We start from the raw sequence: 26,351 nt of genomic DNA on the forward strand, positions 1-26,351 counted from the left end.
GATCATTTTCCTTATTCCATTGCTACTTAGAGTTTCAGCTTCAGTGACATGAAGAGTTTGAAGTGAATACCTGCAATGTGCGTTACATCTACCATCTGCATACTGATCTGTGTGAAAAAAGTCAGCCTTACTGAATTTGTCAGCCCCAATGATAAAAGTAAGCATCAATATCACCTTTCACCATATTACTGCAATACTTCATGACACTTTCTTTAACATCAGGAAATTGATTTCAACCAGAGGAGTAATGCTGTTGGTACATCACTGTGAATTCCATTTTTACGGTTTTTTCATCATGAACAGTGTGCTCGTAGAAAAGGTAAAGATTGATATGCTTTATTGATTATTACATTTTCATTAATGTAATAATTTTTTTTTACAGATGACGCAAGATATCTGTAGCTTGTTCTGGCCTTTGTTAAATAACGATTAAATGTAGGAGGGACCTCGGGAGGGACTTCCACCAACGTTCTTCTCCATCCTTTTCTTCCCAACGTCCGCTCATCTAGCTTCACTGCTTCGTACTTTCTTACATCATTGACGAGTTGGATCACTTCAGTGTTCGCTTCCTCCCGCTGTGACACACTTGTCATCATTCACCACGGGATTGTGCCCAGGTACCCATCAATTGAATTATTTTCGTAGGTTATCTACCAATAGTCTTTAGTTGCGTTAGACTCTGTCTAGTTTCCAAAACAGGCCCTTCTTACGCGCCAACGAAGTTTTACTTAGACGTTTCTTTTTTCTAACGCTAGATGGCTTTTTGAAAATTTGCAGCTGTCAAAACAGTCAGTTTCAGTTACTTTGAACATCTCTTTAAACCTTTATCGACCGTTTTTGGTGGTAATTTTGTAGTGATAACAAAAGATAACTATTCCCCCAACAAAGCTCACTTGTTAGATTTTTAAATAATGTGTTTTTTTCTACTTCCGGTTTACTTATTTCTGTCAGTAGTTTAGTAAATATTGATCTGACGCACAAAAGAACCACATATTCGTGATCCTCGTAAAATATGTGGTAAAGTTCATGTTTTTATTTGTGCGTTTTCGTACTTCCGGTTTTGAAAATTTAAAAGTGTATATTCTCCGACTTTGGAGCAACGACATATAGGAAATAAAATGGAAAAGAATAAAATATGGCGAATCATAGTGTTGCGAATATGAAATGGAACTAGTTAAAGGTAAAAAATTGTGGTAAAACAACATATACACGACATGTAGGAAATATAATACAAAATGGAAAAGAATAAAATATGGCGAATCATAGTGTTGCGAATATAGAATTGAACTAGTTACATGTAGAAAGATGGTGGAAAAACAAAGACTAGTGTCACGAAGGGGGTGATTGGGCCTGGGGTTCTTGCTCTGCCGGTGTTGTGGGGTCCTGGTTCGGACGGCAGATGTGCTGCCTGGCAATTGCGAGTGATCCCTTGATGGCCAGCAGGCGAGTGTCTCTCCTGGTTGAGTTCCAGGATCGGGAGGTAATGCCTAGTGTTGTTGCTATGGCATCGTTTGAGGTTAGCCAAGATCCCAGTGAGCCGACGACGAATGGGATGGTTGTTGTAAGTGGAGAGTATTTTCGCACCTTTTCATCGTGCGCCAACTGCAGGTTCTCCGGCTCATCAAACGGGATGGTGATGTCGATGATGACGGGTGGTTCGACTGAAGTAATGAGGAGGTCAGGACGGAGAAGGGTACCGTCGTAACATTTGTTCACGCGAGTGGTGTGTCCTGCTCGTGTGAGGGTGGCGTTGAGTCGAGTGAGCACCGCGTCGTGCCTTAAGGTCATGCAGGGAAGGTTGTTGGGGCAGGCATTGAGGACATGAGTGGTGGTCTCAAGTTGGCGACCACACTTCCGGCAGCTCTTGTCGCTCGGTTGGTATCCAGGAGCTCCATGGAGAGGGAGGAGACCGAGCCTGGTCTGATGGATGAGCTCCCAATCGTCGAAATTGAGAGTTGTTCTGCACGATATGAGGCGGGCCATGTCGGATGATTTCAGCTCGAGCATGAGTCCTTTGGCCACGACTCCCTGATGGGGTGCTGAGCAGAGGTTTGATGTGTGTCGGCTGCGGATGACGGAACGGAGGCCCCGGACTGCCTTGACCGAGGTTGTGGAGACGTCGTCAGCAACCAGTAAAGTTTTTGTGTCGTCGCTGGATACGTCAATCCTCACCCTAAGTCTTTTGGCGGCCCGCCTGGCCCTTGACCAGGTATTTGCTCCTGTGCTAGCGAAGCGGATGTCATAGAGACCCCCAGTTTGGGAGCCTGAGAGGTAGTCGGACAGTAAAGCGGTGGTTGGTTCAATCTTTAGGGCGTTGTAGATGTTTTTTGAGGCTTGCGCCCTGGCCACTGAGCTGACGACGGCGTCGGAGCTGTCAAGAAGTTGGGCCGCCCGTGCGATTGTCCATACGTCGGCATCCTCCGAGAGACGCGTGGCTCCAAGGCCGCCGGCCCGACGATCGGCATAGAGGAAGTCTGTGTGAGCATTGTGTGGGACGTTGGCCACCAGACGGAGAAAGTCTGCGCAATTCTTGTCGAGGTCGTGTAGAAAAGATTTTTCGACACGACCAGTTGCTAGGTGATGCGAGATGGAGGGAAGAAGGTGGCTGCGGAAGACCTCGAGCTTTTGCCATGGCGCAAGGTCAGAGTCAGCAACCTTCACGAGGCTGTCGGGTATGGATGTGGCAGGACGGAAAAGGAGGCGGGACCCAATTGGAACCCCGAGGTAAGTCTCATTGTCGCCATCACCAAGCGTCCTGATTGGCTTTCCGTCTATTCGAAGGGGGGCTGACGTGTCCACTTTGCCTTTGGTGAAGGTTATGGCCGCGCACTTAGCTCCGTTGAATTGGAGCCCTAAAGTGGAGGCGACGGAGCACATAGCGTCGATGGTGATCTGGAGCTGGGCTGGGCGCTGCCCTATAACCGAGATGTCGTCGGCATATGAGGTAGCCTTGGCAGTGGTGCCAAGCATGGGAAATCCAGCGTTGCTGGGAGCCTTTGCGCACCTGAGGAGAGGTTCAGCCGCCAGGTTGAAAACGATGGAGCTCAGGCCGTCGCCCTGCCGTACTCCGGACGTTGATGCAATCGGGACGAGGTCGTCGTTGACTACAAATTGAGATATGTTGTCCCTGTAGATGTCGGCCAATGTTGACTGGAGCTCGATGGGTATTGGGAGGCTGTTAAACAGTTCCTCCAGATAGTCATGCGGAAGAGAGCCGAATGCGTTGGCGAGGTCAAGCCAACAAATGGTGAGATCCTTGCGGAGGTGCTTTGCTTCCCCAATGGCAGTTTCCAGAAGCATGGAGTGCTCCTGAATTCCGTGGGCTCCTGGGAGAAATCCTTTCTGTTCGGCTGACAGCCACTCGTTGTTGCTGGCCACCGTACAAAGTCGCGACGCGATGGTACCCGAAAAGACCTTGTAGAGAGTGGACAGGAGAGATATTGGTCGAAAGTTGCTGAAATCTGTCGGATCCCCCTTTTTGAAGATTGGAATGATCCTCGCTGACTTCCATCCCGTGGGTATGCCAAGGCGCCAAACCGCCTCATACAGCTTTTCCAGAAGTTTCCCCTCCGGATCGAGCTTGATGATGTCACGGTACTCTATTCCATCAGCCCCAGGGGCTGTGTTGGTGGCTCTCTTGAGCTTCTGTGCGATCTCTTCTTTCGTTGGTGGAGAAGCCAGGACGGATAATTCTACTGGTGACGGCTTTGCCCAGTTACAACTGTCGTAGGCTTGGCGGGCACTATTCACTTCCCCTGCAGATGGTCGGGGGCGAGTGTAGGTTCGTCGCAGAAATTGGGTGGCGTCCTCAGTTGTCCCCGTGTAAGCTTGGGAGTTCTCGCCAAGCACTTTTCTCACAGCCCGGCGGGGGTACCGATTGAAGAGTTTTTGCATCCTGCTTATCTGAGACCAGAGGGCACTGTTCGACCGTCGCTTGATGCGTTGCTGCTGGCGAGACTGGGTCCGGCGCTTCTTTTGTTGGTCGTCACTGACTGGCCTGGGCTGCCGAGCGGGGCGGGTGGTGGTGGCCTCGTCTACCGATGTGGTCATCATGTGCCAGTCGGCTGTTAATTCCGTGGATGCTTGATCCAGGTCGGCGAAGGACGAGCACGCGGCTATTCGTGGTTCCCATTTATTAAAAAATTGCGATGATGGGGCTTCGGGTTGGTTGGTGGCTTGATCGTCCTCTCTCCCGTTTGACTGGCAGTCTGTTGACTCTGTAGCCTCTGTGTCTATGGCAGCTGGAGGTTGTTGGCTTTGGGTATCCGATCGGGAGTCAAGCATCGCCACCGGGGGCAGTGAAACTTGGCACGGGCTAGGTGCGACTGTTGATGGGATGTCTGGGACGTCCGTCATACGAATCGTGTCGGAGGAGGAGGCCGTGGAGAGGTCATGGTCGTGTGCCGTGCAGGAGTTTGGCGACAAGCCAGTGTGTGCTCCAGGAGAACAGTAAGCTGCGTTGGAATGGTCGGCCGGTGAGAGGAGAGCTTCGACTGAGTGGACGTTGTCGACGTCCTCAATTGGGTGTCTGTGGTGGTGGTGCATCGCCATGCCCCCTCCGAGGACCAGGCATCTCGAGCAGCGCCAGAAACGGGTGACCTTGATTCCATTGTGGTGAGTGTAGAGGTGGCTGATTATACCATCCGCCACACCGGTCGTAGGGGTGCCGTTCGCATCTGCACGGGTTCCAGCACAGGTCCAGCTACACAGAGGACACTTGCTGGGTCGAGGAGGGTAGAGTAGGATGACTTTGTCGCCCATGAGTTGAGTTTCACCAGCAGGGCTAGTTGAGTCGAGTTTATCGGGTGGGGCCAATCCAGGACACGCTTTTTCTTGATGGAAGAAGGTGGCCTGAACGGTTTCGGAGATGTTGCAGCAGTAGCTGCATTCAACCAGAACGTTCACTGATTTACCGTGGAAAGTCCGGAAGTGACGAATGGCGTCCGAGATGCAGTTACGGCCAGACCATCGAGCGGAGGTTCCACAGGTGGAGCAGAAGACTTTTGCTGGAAGGGGATGGGCTAGTTGTATGGAGCCGTCCGTGATGCAGATGCTCATCCCAGGGTCCCGATCAGGTGGCCGACGAGATGGCCGACTGGAGTGATTACGAGGGGCCGGTCTCGTTGGTGTAGATGAGGTGCCTGGTGATGCCGTCGAGGGTCCCGTCAAACGTGCAGGAGTAACTGGTGAGAGGGCACGGGTAGTGATGGTGGACGGTGAAGGTGCCCAGGATCGATCACGGCTGCTGCCAGTTGGAGAGCCAGTTGGAGAGTCCACGTAGTTAGGTAGTAGGCGAGCGTTAACAGCAGCAGTGGTTGAGCTTAGGCTTTGACCCGGGCGCTTTGCGCGATTGGTGACCGAGGGGTAGCAGCCACTGGAGCAGTACTTCTTTCGGTTGCCAACGGAGGTGAAGGTGACCGGGCAGGCTGGGTTGCCGCAAGCCTTTGTCGTGGAGGCCATGGCTGTGGTGGCCGGGTGTAGTAGCTGGGTGTAGTAACCGGGTGCAGTAGCTGGGTGTAGTAGCTGGGTGTAGTAGCTGGGTGTAGTAGCCGGGTGTGGCAGCTGGGTGTAGTAGCCGGGTGTAGTCGCCGGTGTGGTGATCACTCAAGGGGAATAGTCAGAGACCCGCGGACGGTGTATTGAGTCTAAATCGAGGGTGGACTTCTCACTCTACCGTTCGCTCGTATCGTGAAAGCCTCTCACCCGTTCGATAATAGCTCGGACTGGTCGAGAAGGATCGATGAGAGCTCGTCAACTGAACGTGCCCTCCCCCGCTTGACGGTAGGTTACGGTTCAGTTCAGTCCGTCGCTTCTCTAGCCGTTCTCTCCAAATTAGAAATGAATAAAGAATTTCTCTTGTATTCAAATCTTTTTCCAGTGCCAGTTTCACACTCACCTTCGTCTTTCACCTCACTTTTCAGGGAACGGACCGTAGAATGAAATGAGCAATCTTCTTTCTCCTTCGAGCCAGAACCGAACACGTCGAGAGTGACCCAATTTATCCTTTGTTCCCTCGAGTCAGAACTGAAGGAGCCGAGTATGACCGAGACCAGGGCGACACGAGACGGGTAGCTGGAAATATCGTTGAGGGAAGTCCTGCGATTCCCCTTTCGTGTTAGGTTCGTGCTTGTCAAGTCAACTGATCAGACAACAAGAGAGAGGGGATATGGTGCCAAGCCAACGGAACAGACGTAGACAAGAGAGAGTCAGTTGAATGACGATCGCTACGCCTTGACCTTACTGGGATACGGATCCAAACTTTCACGCAATCCAGTCCAGAAAGCGGGTGAGTGAAACTGGTTCACCAGTCAGTACTAATGCTAAAAGGTGATCTACCGAGAACCTTTTACTCCTCAGTACCATCAGTCTGGAGTCCAGATTCCTTCCAGCTGAAGCCCGGATGGTGGGATTGGAGGGCAAGTAAGAGAAGGAGACACACAAACAAACAAACAAGCAAACAACCAAATGGCATGAGCTATGAGACGCAAGCAATCAGAATCAGTCGTAGAAACCTCACAGTACGGAAAAGTGTGATCGTTCTTGAATCATAAGAAACAATCAGGAGTAAATAAAATTCAGAATAGAAGAGAGATTCAATTCGAGGGAGCACGCGCAGCGAGGTGCTAGCAACACAGATCAAACATGGAATTATAGTGGAATCAATACAGTCTACTGCTCGATCCTCAACGATCTCCGTAGTCGTCTCCGTGGTCGCCGTAGTCGTAGTCGCCGGTTGGTGTAGTAGGGGTGGTGTGGTTGGATCGGTGCAGTAGCTCTGGTGTAGTAGTAGTCAAACTTGGTGTAAATTAGGGTGGAACGGTGGCTACTGCCATCTAGTGGCGTTGTTGGAGTGCTGTGTGAGGGCAATTCGATGATGGAGGTGTCTGAACGCCTTCAAAGATCGCCAATGTCGCAGTAGTAGGAGGGGTGGTGTAGTTTGGTCGGTGTAGTAGCTCTGGTGTAGTATGATCTTTGAGTCCGTGGGAGTTATCCCGCTAGGTGTAGGTCTGGTCAGTGAGAGAAGAGGCGGCTCTGCCGGCTTGATTAAATGAGAAGAGGAACTGTATAAAACTTGACTTGCCCAATCACTCGTGCCAAAGCAAATAGGCGAGTGCCGAGTAAGCCTAGTGAGCAATTCGTCCAGTTGGTTGATCAGTAACTTCCAATTCCCAATTCTCAATATGAAGTAGCCGTTCAAGAAAGGAACAGTGGCTACTGCCATCTAGTGGCGTTGTTGGCGTGCTGGATAGCAGCCATCTGGCGGAGATGAGAGATGACTCGAGCCGTAGCGTGGTGCGTAGGGACGAGATTGGCATGGAATGTCAGAATAAAGTAAATGCAGCAAAGTGGACAAAACTGAGTTCAGGTTGAAGAGCACTGCAAGTTTAATGGTGGTGGTGGATTACACAGCACAGGAATCGAGTTTTTCCACTCTAAATATCCAAACCAGGAGGAGCACCTCTTACACACGTCCGATCGGTTCGAGAGCAGACGACCTTGAAAAATATCTTTAGAATGGATGTAGAGCAGAGGTTCTCATGAGCGATGTTATTTTGGTCTTGATTGTTCGTGTTGGCTTAAATGAACTTAAAATGGTTTATCTGTCTTAATTGACATGTAACACAACATTTAGCCAATAAATCTTCTTGCATTCTAGATATATTTTCAGGTATCTGCAGCTGACTGTTTTCCCGGAGTGCTCTTTGTCAATAGAGATGAAATGGTCCAGTCCAATGAATGTGTGGTTCTATCCATGAAAATGAATCCATTCCATGAATGTCTGACGATGAAGATATATCCATCATGGTCAGAATGTTCCTACCTCAGAAGTGGAGAAGTGCTGGGATTTGGTATGTACTTTCTGTATCAATATGGTACTGCATTCCTCCTAACGTGGTGATATAGTTAATCCTTGTTACTTACTACTTATAGGTGAAATCCTGTAAACCGGAATACTCCACAATCGAGATTTCTTTCAGGTCTCTGGTCTTCAGTAAGCTCTCCAGTTGTGATTATTTCATTTACACAGATAATTAATCTGAAATTATTGTTTAGAGAAATTTAATCGCTTACTGTTCTCTATTCTATACGTAGAATTCTACAGATTTTTACTGATTATGTATGCTAGACAATGCATAACATTTCTTTCATGTCTTAGGTTCTGTCAGCCAGGTTAATTTGAAGCTGTTTCCATCCAAATCAGAACATTTCGACTTGCTGCATGCCAAGTGCCTAAATTGGGAAGCTTCTTGAACATTTACAACAAGTTGATGTTGCTTTATATCTAATTTGTTTCATAGGTTCTTTCCGCTGTTGGTTGATGTTTGAAGTCAAAGCTGAAATTGCTAACGGTGTTACAGTACCGTTGTGTACCGAGTTGCAGATATATTAATCTAATGTGCTGATGCTGTTGCCCATCGTCTCCCCTGGTTTAAGGAGTACTTATTGAACAAAATCGAAATTACGCCAGTGGTTATTTTCCCATTGTTTTTATTTCTAGTATACTCCTTCAGTGTGTTCTTTATTTGTTACTATGAATGTGGTTTGAGTTTAAAAAGCTGTTAGTTTTGTTTTGTGTTTTGTTGCTTTTTTTCGCGTCTTCTCGCCAGAATTTACTTGGTCTTAGGTCTAATTGGAATGGAAAGTGATTGTGACATGCTGATTTGACAGAGGGGCCGTTTACATATGCCATCACAGGGAGGGGAGGTGTCTAGATGTGCTGTCAGTCAGTAACAGAATTCTTAATGGTAAAAACATTTTTAAAAACATAATACAGAGAGTGTACATACATAATATCACGGTTTGATGGTGGGAAGGGGGTTTAAACATCTGGGCCGACTTGTAATTAGAGGGTATATTTATCACCACTTAACTAAATAGGTTGGTAATTTTTCTAAGATTTCTGTAATATTAATTGTATTATTATCTGTAAATTTAATCAATCTCAGGTTGTCGTAAATTAGTACTCAAATGGTGGTCACCACAACCTCTTGAATGGTGGCATTGTCTTCCAATTGTCCAAATAGATAACAGCAAAGAATTGGATCTGGGGAATGCAGCAATATCTTGGAGATGTACTACAATGTGACAGCAAAAAGTTAACCTGAAATGAGATACATATAAAATGCAACAGTAGTTTGTTTAAATGCAGGACCCTTGAAAATAGAAACTATTTACCTTTGGAAGACAAAGCTTTCATTACTGGATTGTACCATTTGATTTCTGTTGTCACAAGCACCAATGTCACAACAGAAAACATTAAGTCCAGAAGTAGAATCATTAATTGCTGTGTTTTTTATAAACGGTTAAACAAACCTCAATATCCGAATCTGAATTTATCTTGTTTGATTTTTTGAAGTAACTTGTGAATTGTGATGTGTACTGTGTAATTTAGTAGCAGACGAAGTTTCCCAACCAGATTCTATTTAGTAGGGCATTTAGCCCAGACGAAGCTTGTTTACTTCCGGTTTCTAAATAGTTCTCTAATTGTAATTATCTATCTGACGACGAAAAGAATCTGATTTTTGTGATCCTCATTCCCAAACATGTTTAAGGAAGTATTGGTTTTGTGGGAAGCTTTCCATTGAATGGCTGGTAGAACCGAACCAATTGATTCTTTAAATTCGTATACAGTGCAAAAACTCATTACTAGATGTCGCATTGTCGCCATTGTTGTTCCTGCATCATGAAACATGGCAAAATAAATTGTTGCTAATTTACACGTATTTTTCTGTAATTTCAAATACCGAATTCAACTTCGTGTTATATGTAGGTTTATCTTGATCTAGTGTCCTTTTTTTGTATATTATAATCATTTATTTCTTAAAATTTTAGATGCATACTGTCAGTCACTCCAAAAAGTTTACTTAGTCACCTTCCATCCATTAGCTCCTTGTGCTGTCAAAAGCCTAAAACTCATATTTGAAGCATATGGTGGAATTAGACAATGTGCAGAGATAAGGTACTTTCCCTTTACTACTACCACACTAGAACAATGAAGCATTAATACTAAAACCATTATAATTCAGATTTTTATGTAATGTAGGTATTCTTGCTCGTGAACCGTAGGATATTTTCTGAATCTTGCAATTTTGGTTGTGTAACCTGTAGCAGCACGTTTGTTGTTATGGCTGTTTCTACACTCGTTTAGAAGGCAACCCAGCTGTGAGATAGGTAGTTTTATTTTTCATAGGTAAATTTGTGTAAATTTGTAAGTAATGTAGATCATTTTCCTTATTCCATTGCTACTTAGAGTTTCAGCTTCAGTGACATGAAGAGTTTGAAGTGAATACCTGCAATGTGCGTTACATCTACCATCTGCATACTGATCTGTGTGAAAAAAGTCAGCCTTACTGAATTTGTCAGCCCCAATGATAAAAGTAAGCATCAATATCACCTTTCACCATATTACTGCAATACTTCATGACACTTTCTTTAACATCAGGAAATTGATTTCAACCAGAGGAGTAATGCTGTTGGTACATCACTGTGAATTCCATTTTTACGGTTTTTTCATCATGAACAGTGTGCTCGTAGAAAAGGTAAAGATTGATATGCTTTATTGATTATTACATTTTCATTAATGTAATAATTTTTTTTTACAGATGACGCAAGATATCTGTAGCTTGTTCTGGCCTTTGTTAAATAACGATTAAATGTAGGAGGGACCTCGGGAGGGACTTCCACCAACGTTCTTCTCCATCCTTTTCTTCCCAACGTCCGCTCATCTAGCTTCACTGCTTCGTACTTTCTTACATCATTGACGAGTTGGATCACTTCAGTGTTCGCTTCCTCCCGCTGTGACACACTTGTCATCATTCACCACGGGATTGTGCCCAGGTACCCATCAATTGAATTATTTTCGTAGGTTATCTACCAATAGTCTTTAGTTGCGTTAGACTCTGTCTAGTTTCCAAAACAGGCCCTTCTTACGCGCCAACGAAGTTTTACTTAGACGTTTCTTTTTTCTAACGCTAGATGGCTTTTTGAAAATTTGCAGCTGTCAAAACAGTCAGTTTCAGTTACTTTGAACATCTCTTTAAACCTTTATCGACCGTTTTTGGTGGTAATTTTGTAGTGATAACAAAAGATAACTATTCCCCCAACAAAGCTCACTTGTTAGATTTTTAAATAATGTGTTTTTTTCTACTTCCGGTTTACTTATTTCTGTCAGTAGTTTAGTAAATATTGATCTGACGCACAAAAGAACCACATATTCGTGATCCTCGTAAAATATGTGGTAAAGTTCATGTTTTTATTTGTGCGTTTTCGTACTTCCGGTTTTGAAAATTTTCCTGAACTATTCTCGATTTTGGCCAAATTTTGGATTTCGTTTAAATCACACCTATTCGACCCCAAATTTCATGGAGATCACGAATATGTGGTTTAATTTGACGACAGCTCAATGGTTGAGGCGCTGTGGTTACTTCCGGTATACTTCCGGATTATTTTTTTAAAGACTAGCAAGTGAGCTTTGTTCTGTGTATAGTTCTTAATATTGCAAGCTTGTTTTTAAGTTTTAAAAATTCCAACTTTAAATCTTTGAGCTGAAAAACCAGATCAATGTGCCTATATGTATTATGTAACTTTTATTGGCATGTCACTTAATAAGAATTCTTTTGTCTTTATTCAGGTAATGCAGAGGAGACGTCGAGAAGATGGACACCAAAACGTCGCCGGTATCTCCAATTGTCAGCGCGAATCATCATTTGTTTTTTGGTAATGTTTGTTTGTTTGTGTTAACCCGTTGGCTGCCACACCTTTTTCTCCCCTGCACGGGCCGCGCTGTTCGGTCTCGTGGTTTACAAGCCGCGGGGTCGGAAGGTCGCCAAGCCAAAAATTTGCCGCAAGGCAAGCCTTTTAGGCAATGCACCATAGTCCCCCCCTTGTCAGCACGGACTTGTCAGCAATGGCAAGTCCCACTTGGTCATGGATCCTTCAGACGTGGCGCGTAGAGTAGCCTAGTAGAGAGCAACCTACGGGTTGTATGGCGTGGCAGCCAACGGGTTAACCTAAGTGTATGTATGTATGTTTGTATGTGACTGTAAAATGTGGCGGAATTGTGGGTGGAGGTGGGACAATATAACACAATTCTATATATCTTTTTTTTGTTTGTATTTTCATTTCTAAAATTGGTCTCAACAGTCTTATATCAACATGCATTATGTCCAAATGGGCTGCTTGCTACCTTTATTTTTCCACACCAGAAGATTGTACCTAGTGCTAGCAAAGTCAGATGCGATAATGTCGGTAATAAACTCTAAAAGCCATTGATGATGTCTCTCTGCAATCGGTCTCTACCAAAGTCCATGGGTTCCTTGGTGATCTGATAATAGTCGAGGACTTGCTTTTCATCGTGGGATTCAAGGAACGGCCAGAAGATCTTGGGGGTCTGCAACTGACGGGGAAGGTTGCGTAGTTCCTCTTAATAGCGAGTGCCCAGCGACCGCGTGTTAGGTAGTTACAGACTTCTTGCAATTCACAATTTGGGCACCTGTAAGCAAGTTGAACAACATGTGAATTGTGTAACTTAAGCTTCTTTTTCTCAACAACAGTCGCTTTACTTTCACAAACTGCTGAAACCCAAGTCTCTGGTGTGCTCTGAAATCGACAAAGATGCAGAAGATGAAAACCATATAAACGAATAGACTGTTGGACTAGAGCCCACTCAACCTCGTTATTACAGTGAGAAAATGATTACAATACTAACCACAGGCTTATAATATAACAATGGGAACAGGGAAATGTGATAGAAGAGGGCCCAGTTATCACTTGAAAGTTCTTAAATCAAATTACCAAATTACATTCTTCACCACGCAAATTGTTCTAAATAGGGAACATGGGCCATGTGTTTTTCAGTAAAAAAAAATACTTTTCAGTAGCGAGTCATTATGGTTGCATAAATTTAAGTTTGGATCACACACCTGAGAGGTAAAATGTGGAACACTGGATCACAGTTGTTTGACTAGCGGAAAGAGAATAATGCTGTTCACCAAAATTGGAAAGCTAAAAGTAGAAATCATCTATCTAGCATTTCCTGTTCCAAGTGTGATCCAAAAAAAAATGTCTCCATCCAGTCTATGACAAAACAAAATGGAATAAGGTTGGGCAATAAGTTAATGTAATGGCAGTTATGGCTGGTAAGGAGGGTTTATTTCGCTTACTGAAATCAGAAATTTTTAACTTACAAGTCCATGTTGAATCTGAGCCAGAGATTCAAGCATCTTTTGAGATCATGCACCTTTTGCTAATTGGTAGGCCTATACACAATTTTTTTCAAAAAGGTTTAATTTGCAAGTAACAAGTTTTAACGTGGAGTCGGAACGTGTTCTTTTAATTCTAAAGTGTTGTGATATCGTCTGCTCTAGACCTCTAGTTGCCAGATGGAAAAAAACAATTTGTTGAGATTTGAGAAAAATGAGAATAATAAGTTTTTTTTCTTGAAAATCCTTATGGTCACGCACCACGAGGAAAAAGTCAGGAAAAAGCCGTAAAACTCGAAAAATTTCAATTCACAATTCTCTATTAAAGAGGTTCGTCTGCTTTAAATAAAGAAAGTCTGGCAACATCTAATTTGCATATTTATTTCAAATTTACTTTTATAAAATATTAAATGTAATATTTTTACAGAGAACACCGCATGAATCTGGCTTACTTAATTTTTAGTTTCTTAACATGAATCCAGTTAACCAGTAGGAGGAAAAATAATTCACATGACCTAGAATAAAGGTCTAGTAAATGAGTAATAACTGGAAGGATATAAATTTGATTTCCCAGTAAAAATCATGTGCTTGAATCACGTAATCAGTAATGGCGAATTAGTCCGGATTCCGGAAATGAAATTTTGTTTTGCTTAAATTTCAAAATTTGATTCGCCTAGCGGCGATATCGAACACCGTCTATGAAAGTATCGATCGTAGCTTTGCCTTTGGCTATCAGACCGTAGTCTGCTTGCTATTCATTGTTGTTTTCAGATTGTTGTTTCTATTTGTCTGTCTAAATCCCTTTACGGCACAATTTTCATTGAGTACTTCCGATTACGTTAACATGGAATGCAGCGTTGACGTATTTGTAGGCAATTCCACTATAATCGACCCTGAAATATGTAGCAACTGAAAACATTATCAAATTGAAAATCCCAACCATATAATTGGATATATTATTTCTAGATCAACTCTGGGTCGACGGCAATTCCTCTCACGAGGCCGCCGACATTTTACAGCAAAGAGGAATACTTCAGCAATGGGGGGCTAATATGGATCTCCTGATGTCAGATGTACTAGACCATTATCGAACATTTCACATGCTGGAAAAGACGCTTCACACTCCACTCAAATTAACTGCCGCTGGAGAGTGGACATTTCAAATGGAGGCAGACACTCAGCAATTGCTCATTGAAAGGTATATCTAGATGGTTAGTCAATTGCATTATCAATTTCACTTGCAATTTATTCTCATTTTTAATCATTAGATATTACGAATTGGATGATGTAGTTGTAAGGGAGGTCCTGGGGAAGAAGCTCTCCTCAAGACATCGGAAAGATTTGGATGAGGTGAGCCATTAAAAATGATGAAAGAAGGTTGAAAGCCTGTTCATTGCGGTGTGTGTGGTAAAATGTAATGTGATTTCTAAATGTTGCCTAGGTTTCTGAAAAAACAGCAATATCTCTAAGGTACAACAAGTTAATAGGTCAGTACCTCTGTTATTAAATCATCGTCAATGGATTGATTTCCTCAGGTCTTGCAGGAGGCAATTTGACAATGTCAAGCGTATACACAAGCTTGTCGAAGAGATGCCAGGTCACATAGTGCACAACATCCAACATAACTTTCTTCTCTCTGCTGAACTGTCGAAGTAAGTTTCCGCGTCTGTCTTTAGACCGGTGTCGTTATTAAAATTGCATGATTCATCGGACGAAATGCCTGTCGTTTTTCTAGGAAATATGCTGCAGTGGTCTTTGTGGCCGTCAACCGTTTCGAAACCAACAAAAGAAAACTTCAGTACTTGAATTTCGGAGATTTTTACCATTGTGCTCATCAGATGATCGTTCACTGGTCCTCGACTGCTTCGTGTCATAATGCGACTTTAGTTAGGAATCAGTTGGAAACGGAAACGGAAATCGAAACGGATCTCGATGTCGACAGGGGATTCCTGCACGACCTGAGAGAGGTGCGCATACTCCTCGACAAAGAAAAAGAGCACAAGCATCTCGTTTGCTCTCAGCTCAAGGTGATAATCTTCCGTGTTCGGTTTGATGTCAGGACGTGTGAAACTAACCATTCCATCCGCTTTAGGGACGGCTGACGGATAAGATTTACGCCGACATGGAATCCTCTTTCAAGACGCATTCACGTTCACTCGTGTCCTTGGCCGGCAATCTCAATAGATCGAGAGAACTGCGATCCCTCTTTGTGGACTTGGTGGAGCGCTGCGTCGAGCCTCTGAGGCAGGCCAGGTGGACATCAAGGGATTTGAGACTGTTCCTCGACTACTACACACCAGCCGGAGTTCAATTGTTTAAAAGGTAAAGTATCTTATTACGAATTACGACGGTCAGAATGTCAAATGTAATTTTTTTCGTTTAACTCATTCTTTCCACTATTTTTGCTGCCCTGATGCACAGCGATTCGGCGACGGCTCTCGTATGGGAGCGCTACATGAAAGTCATTTCCAGCTGCCTAGTCAAAATCTACCACAACTAGTTCGTGTGTCGAATCAGATGCTTTAATACCTTCATTACCTACCGTCTCCTGCGACCCGGAAAATGCCCCTTGTTATTTCCGCTCCGTTTCATCGTGTGTCAACACGGAAAATTCTGAAGCAGGTGTTACGTAAGAGAATTATCCGCTTAACGCTGTAAATAAACTTTTGGAAATTGTCAAACGACAAAGGCGAAACATCCGTGTAGATAGATAGAAACTTGTATTGCTTGTAACTGACTAGGTCGGGTATTATATACAAATGTGAAACGATTCGTAAAGCAAAGTGTATGTGTGTGGGAGTACGGAAAGTTTGAAACAAAAAAATCGGGGAACGAGAGTGTTAAATAACCGAGTCGGTGTAATAATGTTAATTAGTTTGATCGATAAGGGGCGAGGTTTCTTTTACTAAACATACCCGTCAAGTGTAATTTGTTATTATTATTTTTAACTTTTTTTTTGTGCGGGTTACTCTTTTTTTTAAATATGTAAATTTGCGCTCGTCTGTCGTTGTTGCGACATGTCCTCCGCTTCTTGACGAGGCGGGAACAAGTGCTCTGGCGAGATTTCAAAAAACAACAAACGAAAAAAGGAATCATGTTTTTTTCTTTTTGCTTTCGTTTTGGCAAGGGAAATCGATTTAACGTGTCGATTTGCAAAGGAATTGCGCAGTGTGTCTTTCCACTGGGCATTCGACTTGGTGATCATCAAGTCAAAGACAGAGGAGGAGGTAGGTAAAAAAAAAATTTCAACGAAAAGAAGAAAAACTGTTGGTGGAGGATTGCACGGGGCTTATTATCAAGTTAAAGGAAGCAACGTGTTAGTCATTTTCATTCTTCTCTCCCTTTTTTCACTAAGAAGAAGAAACGAAACCAGAAAATCAAAGCTATTTCGCGTCACCTTGCAATTTCCCGATAATATGCTTCACCCAACCCTTGGGCAAGGGAACGGCGGATGCCGACGAAGAAGAAGAAGAGGCTGTCGGAGAAAGAGAATCGGGCCCTTTCCTCGGCTGAGAGCGGACCATGACGACGGTGGCGCCAGTTCGACGCTGGTGAACGGGCGAATGCGAGTCGACGACATCGTCAGAGAAGCCGCCGCCGGCCGGATGCACTTCCACTACCGTGTTGACGGTGGATGTCGAATGCTGGGAACTCGTCTCGCTCTCGTCGCCCGGCGTTTTGGCAGCCGACGAAACGGCTTGACTCAGCTCCATACGACGCTGGCTGATGGATTTCAGATTTTCTAGCGAAGCGCTGGCCGACACTTCCTTGCCGCCGGAACGGACGCTGCCGCCGTTCTCCTCCAGCGATCGCATCCGATCCAGGATGGCCATCCCGCGATGGCGACTGTGCTGCTGCTGCTGTCCGTTGTGGACTCCTCGGTGCGATTTGGAGGCGACGGGAGGTGGCGGCGGTTTCGTTTTGACGACAATCGACTCCGTCACGCTGCCCGTCTCGTCCCGATCGCTGAAGATGGCGCTGTCGCGGCACCAATCGGCGGCGGCCCCGTCCAGCAGTTGCTCGACGGCTTCAAAGGCTCGCTCGTAAAAGAAGCCGTCCATGCCCGTCGCCGAATCCTCGTCGTCCTCTTGGTCGCTGTCGGAATCGTCAGAGTCCATCATCATCATCTGCATGGCCGCGTCCCTCGTAGACTCCAGCGTCCCGTACCACGTCGTTTTCGAGGCCAGCGAGGCCGTCGACTTGGAGGACGACAGGTCCGAGCGCGACGTCGAATAACAACTCTGTTCCAATCGGATGCCCAAAAGATGACGGGAAATTGAATAAATCAAAATCAGGAAAACTGGGCGAGAGTGGGCAAGATCGACTTACGGGCGTTGCGGGTGAGCAGCTGTACTTGGGGATGACGTAATCAGTCGAATCAGACAAGTTGGCGATGCGGGCGCCCACGGCGGCGCTGTGAGCGGCCGCGGCTGGACTGTTGCCGTTGTGCTGCAGGCTGTTGTGACGCTGCCTCAGCAAATGGGCGTAGCGGCTGGCCAGGTAGTGGACGACTTTGCTGTGTTGCCGGCCGGCCGACGACGAGGAAGCCGTGCCGCTGTCGTCGTGGCTCAAACTGAAGAGCGACCCCCAAAAGTGCTCAGAGCCCGAGCGGAGCTTAGAGGACACGGAAGACAAGACCGTCTTCAGCGACGACTTGGAGGCGCTCCTGCGGTAGATTTTGTAATCCGGATGGACGTGGATGTTGTCCGTGCTGACGCGAGGCGTACTGGGAATGTCGGTCAAACTGTCGTCGAACCTAAACCGCAAAAAAAGGAGAAACGGAAATTAATCTCAACGGGGGAGGAGCTAAAAAGATCAAATGTTTTACCCTTCGGTAGTCGAATGCTGATCCGTCTGATCAGACGGCCGCTCTGTCTGTGAGCGGATGTAGAGCTCGAGGGCGTCCGTCTGAAGGTCGATGGGAGCCGGACGATCGGATGCGATGGTGACTGGTCGATCCATCCAACGAGACTTGACATCCGGTGGAGTCTACAAAACAAAATAGAAAAAGAGGTTGACGTTTGGTTATTATTTGAGTTGTTGAGGGGCAGGGGCAGCCATCGTCCATCACCAACCTGGAAACTGCGGGGGAGTGAACCGGATTTCTTGCCCGGCTCCGCCAAATGTTCGCTCTGCATCTGGAGCCAGACGGAAGGCACGCAAGGGCTGGTCGATATGTTCAAGGGATCGACGTCCAAGTCGATGGGTTCCCTCCTCGAGCGACTCCGGCTGGTGCTGCTGGCATCCGGCTCGACGGACTGCAAGTCGGTCGAAGTCCTCCGCTGCGGTGGCGACAAGGAACGGATCCAGTTGGACCAGTGATCCGGCGAGCCGATGTGGTTCAAGAGTTTCTGGATGCGGCCGCCGACTGTGGCCAGCGAGGCGGCGGTGGCGCCACTCTCGGCGATCGAGGCTTCCGATTTCTTGGCCACTCGAACGGCCTGCTGGCCACGTGCTGGACACGACAGCGAGCGACTGAGGGTGGCCTTTTGCAGCTGCTGCTGGCAGGAAAAGGCGTTGGAAAGGCCGGCCAATTGAGACGAGTCGGCCATACTTTCTGGCGTCTTGTTGCCCAGCGAGCGGCGCAAATGGCAGCGGCTAAAGTGTCCACCTCCCACTCCGCCCTCGGCCCGGATCGTGACGTAGTCGCCGTCAATGTCCGACAAAACGCCTCCGACCGCTTCCATCATGCTGCCGGGTCCCGACGGCGAGAGGAGCGTGTCGTAGATGCCCTCGTCCAGCGTCGTCGACTCGGAGCGGACGACGTAGGGACGCGACGAGGACGACGACGACGAGGCCGACGGCTGGCGCTCGGCCGCCCTCCGCTTCTTGCGCTGCAGGATCCGTTGGATTTCCACATTCTGCAGCACTAGTTGCTCGACGATGCGTTCCAGGCTCTCGGGCACTATCCGCTGCGGTTGCAGTTGTTGCAATTGTTGTAGTTGTTGCAGTTGTTGCGGTGGCGGTGAGAGGAGCATGAGCGGTTCCGGGTCGACTGCCACCAACGCCGCCGCCCTGGACGAGGACGGACCGGCAATTTCAACTTGAAGCGTCCCGCTCGATTCCCGCAGTTGTTCGTCACGCATCTTGCCGTTGACGGCGCTGCTGCTGAGGCCGCCGCTCCCAGCATTTGTACAACTCGTTGGTTCCGCTTCACTCTGGCTCACAACCTGACTCGTTTCCCGACAAGGTTCAGACCGACGCCGCCACGCTCCAAATTTCCGCACCTGAAATGTTGACGGGGGGATGAAAAAGAGAGCGACAACCGCACAGACAACATTTGAGGTTCAATTCCTCCGTGCCGAAAGTCGCCAGTGTTTTTTTTTAATTTAATTAGAAAGTACCTTATTTTTAGCCGCTTCGGCTGCCGACGGACAGCTGTGCGTACTGCACTTGCGCTCGTGATCGACGTCGCTCCTGTCCTGACTGACGCTCCTGTCGCGCGAGTCCAAACTCCTGCGCAATCGTCGCGGGATGAGCGGCGACTGTTTGAAATAATTTTAAAAAGTAAAATAAAGAGAATAAAATTAAATTAAAAATGCCGGAAACGAGAGACTCACTTCACGCGGACTGGATCCGTCGTGGCTCAATTTTCGACCCTTGCGGCTGCGACCTTTGGCCGTGAGGCCGGCGGTCGAGTGTTTGCGCCTCTCCAGGTATTCGGGAGCCGAGTGCTGGTGCCTCTTGACGTGGTGGTGAGCGGCCGACGAGGATCCGCTGCCAGACGAGGTGGCGCTGTAAGCGTAGTCTCCTCGGTCGTAGCCGTGGCTGCTGCTGTTGCTAGCCGGCCGCTCCTGATTGCACCGCTGGTCCTGACCCAACTGCAGGACCAATTGGCGGGCGTGGTGTGGAATGACGGCGTCGTAGTTCTCCAGGATGACACGCTTCAATTGCAGCGCCCATTCCCTTTTCTGTTCCAGATTCCTTGCCTGTTTTTCCCAAACCAAAAAACAACAACAATGTCAATGACAAATGGTGAATTGACTGGACCGTACAAGGCCTTTTTTGCGTTGGTTGCTACGCTATTTGCATATTTCCTTGGGTGGTCATTAATAACCAAACAAACAACAAAATAAAACCCAGAGAGAAAGAGAAAGAAAAGAACCCAGATTGGACTAAATTGCACTGAATTTTTGTTTTTTCATTTTTGTTGGCCATATATTTCATTTTCATTCTCATTAACATACCTCGAGGGTGTACTGCTGGCGCGGGTTGTCAAACGGGATGACGTGAAAACTAAGCGGCTCGCCTGGAACACTCTCAATCAGCATGAGATTGGAACACTGCAAAGGAGATAAACGGGTATGATAATCATGTCGAGTCTGGCCAAAAAATTCGGGACCACAGCTGCCCGGCTAGCTGGCACTGGGCACTGGCATCCGAATGTACATACCATGATGTGAACTTTGTAGCCCAAAGTGCCGTCCTCCTTTCGCTTGACGATGAGCAACATGCGATCCAGCAAGAAAACGTGACGGGGCGCCTTGGCTCCGTACATGCGGAACGAGCCCTCGGCCACCAGTTCGCCGTAGGTGGTCAGGTCCTCGCCCGGCCAGCCGTCCAGAAGACTCTGCACCTCCTGGACTCTGACGGCGTGTTCGTGCTTTCGCTTCATGTCGTTGATGTGGTGAGCGATGCCCGTCATGGCCGACAGGGCCACGATGATGTCCGTGTAGCCGGGCGTCTGCGATCGGTCGCAGTGCTTGACAATGTTCTGCAGCAGCAGGTGGTACTTGAGGATGCGCTGGACCGGTTTGAGCAGGTAGGAGCCGAGCGGCAGCGTGTGCTGCAATTGCGTCTGCCTCTCGCGACACGCCCGGCTGGCCGCCTCGTTCCTCATCAAATCTGTCAGCACCGACACTTTCCTAATTTGAATCAAAAATTAAACAAGAAAATAAAAAAATTCAGTCCGTCGTGTCGTGGAGGAGAGAAAATGGGGCGTCGTCCTGAGCAACTGAGCAGAGAGGGGGGAACCAAAAGAAAATAAATCGAGAAAATTTGAATTGATGGATGGATGGATTGGATGGATGGGTGATTTGTTATCATGTGTGGTGGGTGGCTGAGAACTGGGCAGGTATATAGAGAGAAGAGATGCCAAGCTGGATTGCATTAGTTATGGTTATGGTGGCTAGTTTTTCCATCCAGACGGACAATGAAGAGGAAAGGAGAAAATAAAGACAATGTGAGAGCCCACCTGGGGTAGTTGGTGCAGTAGTCGGTGTAGATGGTGAAGCCGGAATTGTTGCGGACGAAACAGCGGGCCACCTCGACGGGATCGAGCCCGCACGACTGCAGTTGCGTCAGGAATTGGCTGTTGAAACGGTAAATGTCGTCCACGTTGCCGAAAAGGGCGACCGCCTGTTCGGGACTCAGCGGCGCTCGCTCCCCTTCGTCCCGCCAAAAATACAAATAACCCTGGGAAAGTAGAAAGGAAGACAAGAACATTCAAGACAAGTCGTCAACAAAATAAAAGAAAAAGAAAAGAAATAAAAGAGATGGAAATGATGAGCCGCCCGAGTCGAGTCATCAATCTCGCATCTCCCTTGTAAAGTAGCTACCCATTTGTTTCTCCATGATTTAGACCCTCTGGTCATAATTCTCCTTTTTCTCCTTGTCGCGCCCCATCACATCGTTTCGACAATACATGGGAAGGGGGGAGGTTTTTCCCAGGACAAGAAACAACACAAGAAGTAAAAGAAGTAGTACATGATTCATTATTATTGGGACGTGTCGAGAAATTCCCCCCAAAAAAAGATGAGACGTGAGCGATTTACGACATGTTACGCGTCTTGTACTTTCCGTTCGTTCACCAACCGGCAGCCGAGAGAGAAAGAAAATGGCTGGCCCACACACGGCAGAGTGTCTCACCTGAATCATCGACTCACTTCTCGCCACCGGCAAGGGTTGGGCCCTTTCCTTCTTACAACAACTACTACTACAAAAGAGGTACACACAAAAGGCATCTCTCTCTGCATTTTCTCTTTCAACTTAACCCCCCCCCCCCCGCACCCCTGGAAAACCTTAGGAAAAAAAAAACTGAAATTCTTTTTTCGTGAGTCGTTTGTTTTGTCGATGGAATGGGCTGGCATGGGGGTTGGAGGGCGAACGAGTCCAACGAACCCCGAGACCTCATTCCTGCGGGAAAGAGGAATCGTCGGGCTGGGTGTTGATATGAGAACGAACGGGAGATGGCGAGGGAGAGAGTGGAGAAAGGAGGAAAGACGGATAGAAAAAGAGACGATGAATAAATGATCAATGCATCCTCTATCCCCATGCCCAGTTCTTTAAAGCTTTTCTTCTTCAGAAGAAGAAGAAGAAGAAAATAGTAAAGTGAAGTAGTAGTAGCTGGAAAGAGGCAGCAATGGCGACGACGACGACCAAACAACAGCCAAATGTATGGGGACGGACGGGGTTGAGTCAAGACAATCTTTTATTTTTTTCCCTGGCGAGTCCTGCAGCTTGGCTTTATCCTCTGCGTGGCATTTCTCGTCATGAATAATAATGATGATGGAATAGATCTTTGCCTCAATGTCTGACCCGTACCTAAGTAAGTCTAACTCTCTTCTCTATAAGGACATACGTGTGTGCTGCTGCTCACACAAAAGACGAGATACATCACCAAATACGGGGCCACAGCCTAGCACAAGAATAAAAGAGGTCTTCTTTCTTCTTTTCTCAAAAGGTATTTTCTCTCTTCTGCCATCGACTATATCAACTCTTTTTTCTTCTTTTTTTTATTTATTTATTATTATTTTCTTTTCATGTTCAAAGTCGGCAGCCGGGTAGAAAATGAGGCAGGAGTAAGAAATGAAGAATCTGACCAAAGAGAAAGCCCACCAAAAAATGAAGAGAAGAAAAAAGATGAGACTCTACGGCTGGAGGAGGAACGAAGAAGAAAAAAAGTGGTAGCCGTATATTTCTAATTTTTCCCCTTTTTTTATTTTTTTAAAAGCTTGGAGCCAAATGGCTTCATCAACCAGACTGGAGGCCCACCATAGCATCTCAAACTACAACGGCTGGAGAACTTCAACTTTTTCTTCTTCATTTTTGTTTTTGTTTCTCGCTCAAACCCCCAGGGCTCATATTCCACTCGACCATGTTTGAAAAAATGGCCGCTCTCTCTTCTTTCCTCGCTTAGCGCTCATATTTCATCTAAATGTTTGTATATGCGTGCGCTCATGTGAGCGCCATGCAAAGTCACGTTCCTCACTTCCGGCCGGATGGCCGTATATTCCAAACTCCCTACCCAGTACCCAGCCACCCTTTTGCATAATAATTATTATTATGACGATGATTACGATTGTTGTTGTACATGGTGTGAAAAACAAAAGAAAAAACAAAAAAGTTTCTTTTGTTCTTTGACGCGGCTGAAGTGACGAAAACGGATGGGAGAAATAAAACCAAAAGTATTGAGCATTACCTCGACGACCTGCTGCAAGTCGCGGACGTAGACGGTCTCGGACTCGACCACCTCCATGACGACGCGGTCCATGTACGAGAGATTGTCGCTGCCTCTGTCGTCCTCCTCGTCCGCGTCTTCCTCTTCTTCCTCCTCTTCGCCCGAATGTTTCTGCTCCGATGCCTCCGAGCTGGGCGGGCCCGGGCTGCTCACGCCGCTGTCTCCAGAGTCGCCCGAGTGCCTCAGATGATGGAGATCGCTGTTGACGGCGCTGCTTCGCGGTCGCCGGCTGGGCGAACCTGAACCGGCCGCCACCGCCGCTGATGCGCCCGATGGAGTTGCAGCAGCGGCCACCGTGACGCCAACGCCACAAGTTGCAGCAACGACGTCCAGACTCTCGTCTGAATTCAAATGGCCGTCGCCGACACCGCCGTCTGCACAAGCGGACCAAGTCGAGGACGACAATGTCGAATGTGACGAGCAAGACGATGAGGTGGTGGCCACCGAGTGGACACTGGACGCTGGCGCCGCCAGTGACGTCAACGAAGACGAGGAAGACGAACTGCCACACCTGGACGATGTCGACGTCGTTGACGTCATGGCCGCCGCCGCCGCCGCCTCTTTGGCTGGCGCCAATTCAGACGAGCGGAAAGAGACGGAACGGCGAGGAGACGACGAGGAACAAGTCGCCATTCCATTTCGGACGCCGCCGCTGCCGCCAGACCGTATCGCGTTATTACTAGTCGCTGCTGCTGCTGCTGGCCCGTCTTTGATTTGGCATAAACAAACAAACAAACAAAGACATTAGCGGAGGAAAGTCGATCGGGCGGCAATTAGCCAAGGGCGTCTGCAGCTTGCGCCAGCAGTCGGCGACCGTCAAAAAACCAACCGACGAACGAACGAATATTTCAGAATTGACGATGATTACCATTGGCGAGTGGCGAGACGGCGTTTGGCGTCATTTGCTGCTGGAGGATCAGCGGCGAATCGCCCGGCTCGACGATTTTCAAAACGGGAAAATGGCGCGGCGGCTGCTGATTCGACGACAGATTGCCAGCGGACGCCAACGTCGTCGTCGACGATGCGCACGAGGAATCCGACGTCGGCGAAGGTGGCGACATGCTGTGAAGAGGATGACGATGATGAGGGGCCTGTTGATTCCCAATCATCGAGTCGAAAATGTCCATTAGCGTCGGCACCAAATCGCTAGACGAGCCTGGAGTAACGCGCAATAAACAAAAGAACAAAATGCAAAGTCAAAATGCGATCAACACTCATCAAGGCAAATGTCAATCAAAAGGCAAGTCGCCCAGCTCAAATGGCTGGGAAAATGCCCATCTTAATAAAAAATTTTCTTTCTTATTTTTAACAAGCAAAAGAACCTTTGGTGGTGGCGGAATAAGAAAGAAAAAAGAAATAATAATCAAAACCGGCTATACAACTCCTCATCAGAGTTTCATGATGGATCGTTGACAAGTTGACGGGACACTGCTGGTTGGCGCATCACTAAAAACTTGGGACGACCCAACATTCTCTCCACCACACGTTGAAGAGAAAAAATCAAAAGTTTTTTTAAAATCAAATGTCAATTTTTTTTCTTTCTCTTTTTAACGAAAAACACACGAACGAACGAACGAACGAAAAGAGAAGAAACAAGTTGAGAGACACGAGCTAATCACTTCGTGACCGGCATGCTAATGTCAAAATCAAACACGAAAAGGGGAAACGCCCAAGCACACATTTGTGTTGTCGTGTGGTAACGTTTGTTGCAATGGGTGTCAGCCTTACAACACAGTCAATTTAACCTTCGCCAGTGGGGGGGAAGCGGACGTCAAACTCCCTCCAACCCGGCACACAAAGGGGTTTTTATTATTTTTAAATTTTAGAAGGTTACGTATAAATAATAATCCACACACAGAGAATTAAAACAAAAAAGACTAAACTTTCAGTAGAGTTCAAAACGTTTTTTTCACACACAGAGAAGGAGAGAGATCGCAGACTTCCTTTTGTTTTCTCCCTCTTAACAGTTGGGTTGTACGTTGTTTTGTTCAAAACTTTTATTTTCTTTTGTTTCGTTTCAAGTGGAAACTTTATTGTAGAAACGGGAAAACTTGTCTTGAAGAGCCTGTAATGTTCTCTCTTTTAAAAGATGTAGAGAGAGAGAAAAGAGGCTTGTGGAGGACCAATGGATTGGATGGATGGAAAGAGTCTAGAGGGGGGAGAGAGAGACTAAAAATAACGGTGAATATTACTCTAGTAGATGGGAACTGGTTGTGTCGTCGTCGTCGCAGAGTCTGTCTGTCTCCAACACGACACATAGAACCCCCCCGAAAAAAACATTTAGAGAATTAACGGGTTTCTTCTTCTTCTCTTTTCTTCGTCTTCCAGTCCCTCACCCCTAACCAAAACAACAGCAATCACCTCGGCCGGCCTAACCTTTAAACATTATTGTTATATATATATAAATAGGTAAATATCTACCTGGAGAAACGTTGCTGCCAACTCTTTTTTCCCGACTCGTTTTCTCGGCCCGTTTCTTTCAATTAAAATTGAATAGAGAAAGAAGATAAGGGAGGACCCCATTTGACTGTTAATAGAACTTGAAAAAAGCCAAGAGCGCCCTCTTCAATTCCATTCGGCTGATTCACATTTTCTGTTTGCCCTTGGAAATAAATCAAACGTCAGACAAGACAATCAAGTCGTTTCCGCCACTCGACGGATAGAAGAAACCGAAAGAAAGATGCCGTGGG

At 46.7% G+C, this 26,351-nt stretch overlaps 2 protein-coding genes and 1 pseudogene across 3 annotated transcripts in view; 2 read left to right on the forward strand and 1 right to left on the reverse strand.

The window, feature by feature from the left end:
- LOC124311960 overlaps positions 1 to 26,351 on the forward strand; it is a 283,467-nt pseudogene that overhangs the window by 159,332 nt on the left and 97,784 nt on the right.
- On the forward strand, positions 13,934 to 15,883 carry LOC124311988 (acidic fibroblast growth factor intracellular-binding protein B-like). The gene is made up of 8 exons (XM_046776373.1): positions 13,934 to 14,104; positions 14,169 to 14,400; positions 14,471 to 14,552; positions 14,644 to 14,672; positions 14,738 to 14,854; positions 14,938 to 15,229; positions 15,295 to 15,524; positions 15,624 to 15,883. Exons 1-8 carry the CDS (start codon positions 14,047 to 14,049, stop codon positions 15,700 to 15,702), a joined length of 1,119 nt encoding a protein of 372 aa, XP_046632329.1. The 5' UTR covers positions 13,934 to 14,046; the 3' UTR covers positions 15,703 to 15,883.
- Positions 15,906 to 26,351, reverse strand: part of LOC124311979 — a 29,400-nt gene continuing 18,954 nt past the window's right edge. For both annotated transcript variants that reach the window (XM_046776354.1, XM_046776355.1), the window contains 11 exons: positions 24,530 to 24,817; positions 23,623 to 24,368; positions 21,397 to 21,617; positions 20,596 to 21,067; positions 20,390 to 20,485; positions 19,763 to 20,131; positions 19,547 to 19,687; positions 18,278 to 19,429; positions 18,031 to 18,191; positions 17,532 to 17,958; positions 15,906 to 17,443 (listed from right to left, as the gene is read on the reverse strand). In XM_046776354.1, the coding sequence (XP_046632310.1) occupies positions 16,586 to 17,443; positions 17,532 to 17,958; positions 18,031 to 18,191; positions 18,278 to 19,429; positions 19,547 to 19,687; positions 19,763 to 20,131; positions 20,390 to 20,485; positions 20,596 to 21,067; positions 21,397 to 21,617; positions 23,623 to 24,368; positions 24,530 to 24,817 (4,931 nt within the window). In that variant the 3' untranslated portion in view covers positions 15,906 to 16,585. The remainder of the gene's footprint in view (positions 17,444 to 17,531; positions 17,959 to 18,030; positions 18,192 to 18,277; positions 19,430 to 19,546; positions 19,688 to 19,762; positions 20,132 to 20,389; positions 20,486 to 20,595; positions 21,068 to 21,396; positions 21,618 to 23,622; positions 24,369 to 24,529; positions 24,818 to 26,351) is intronic.

The sequence above is a fragment of the Daphnia pulicaria genome, chromosome 8 (assembly GCF_021234035.1).
Source record: "Daphnia pulicaria isolate SC F1-1A chromosome 8, SC_F0-13Bv2, whole genome shotgun sequence".
Taxonomy (NCBI): Eukaryota; Metazoa; Arthropoda; class Branchiopoda; order Diplostraca; family Daphniidae; genus Daphnia; species Daphnia pulicaria.

Excerpts from the sequence above, each read along its gene's own strand:
- LOC124311988 (XM_046776373.1), top strand. The coding sequence starts at position 14,047 with ATGGAATGCAGCGTTGACGTATTTGTAGGCAATTCCACTATAATCGAC. Across the intron at positions 14,553-14,643 it reads ATCGGAAAGATTTGGATGAG|GTTTCTGAAAAAACAGCAAT; the intron begins GTGAGCCATTAA and ends AATGTTGCCTAG. Across the intron at positions 15,525-15,623 it reads GGAGTTCAATTGTTTAAAAG|CGATTCGGCGACGGCTCTCG; the intron begins GTAAAGTATCTT and ends CCTGATGCACAG.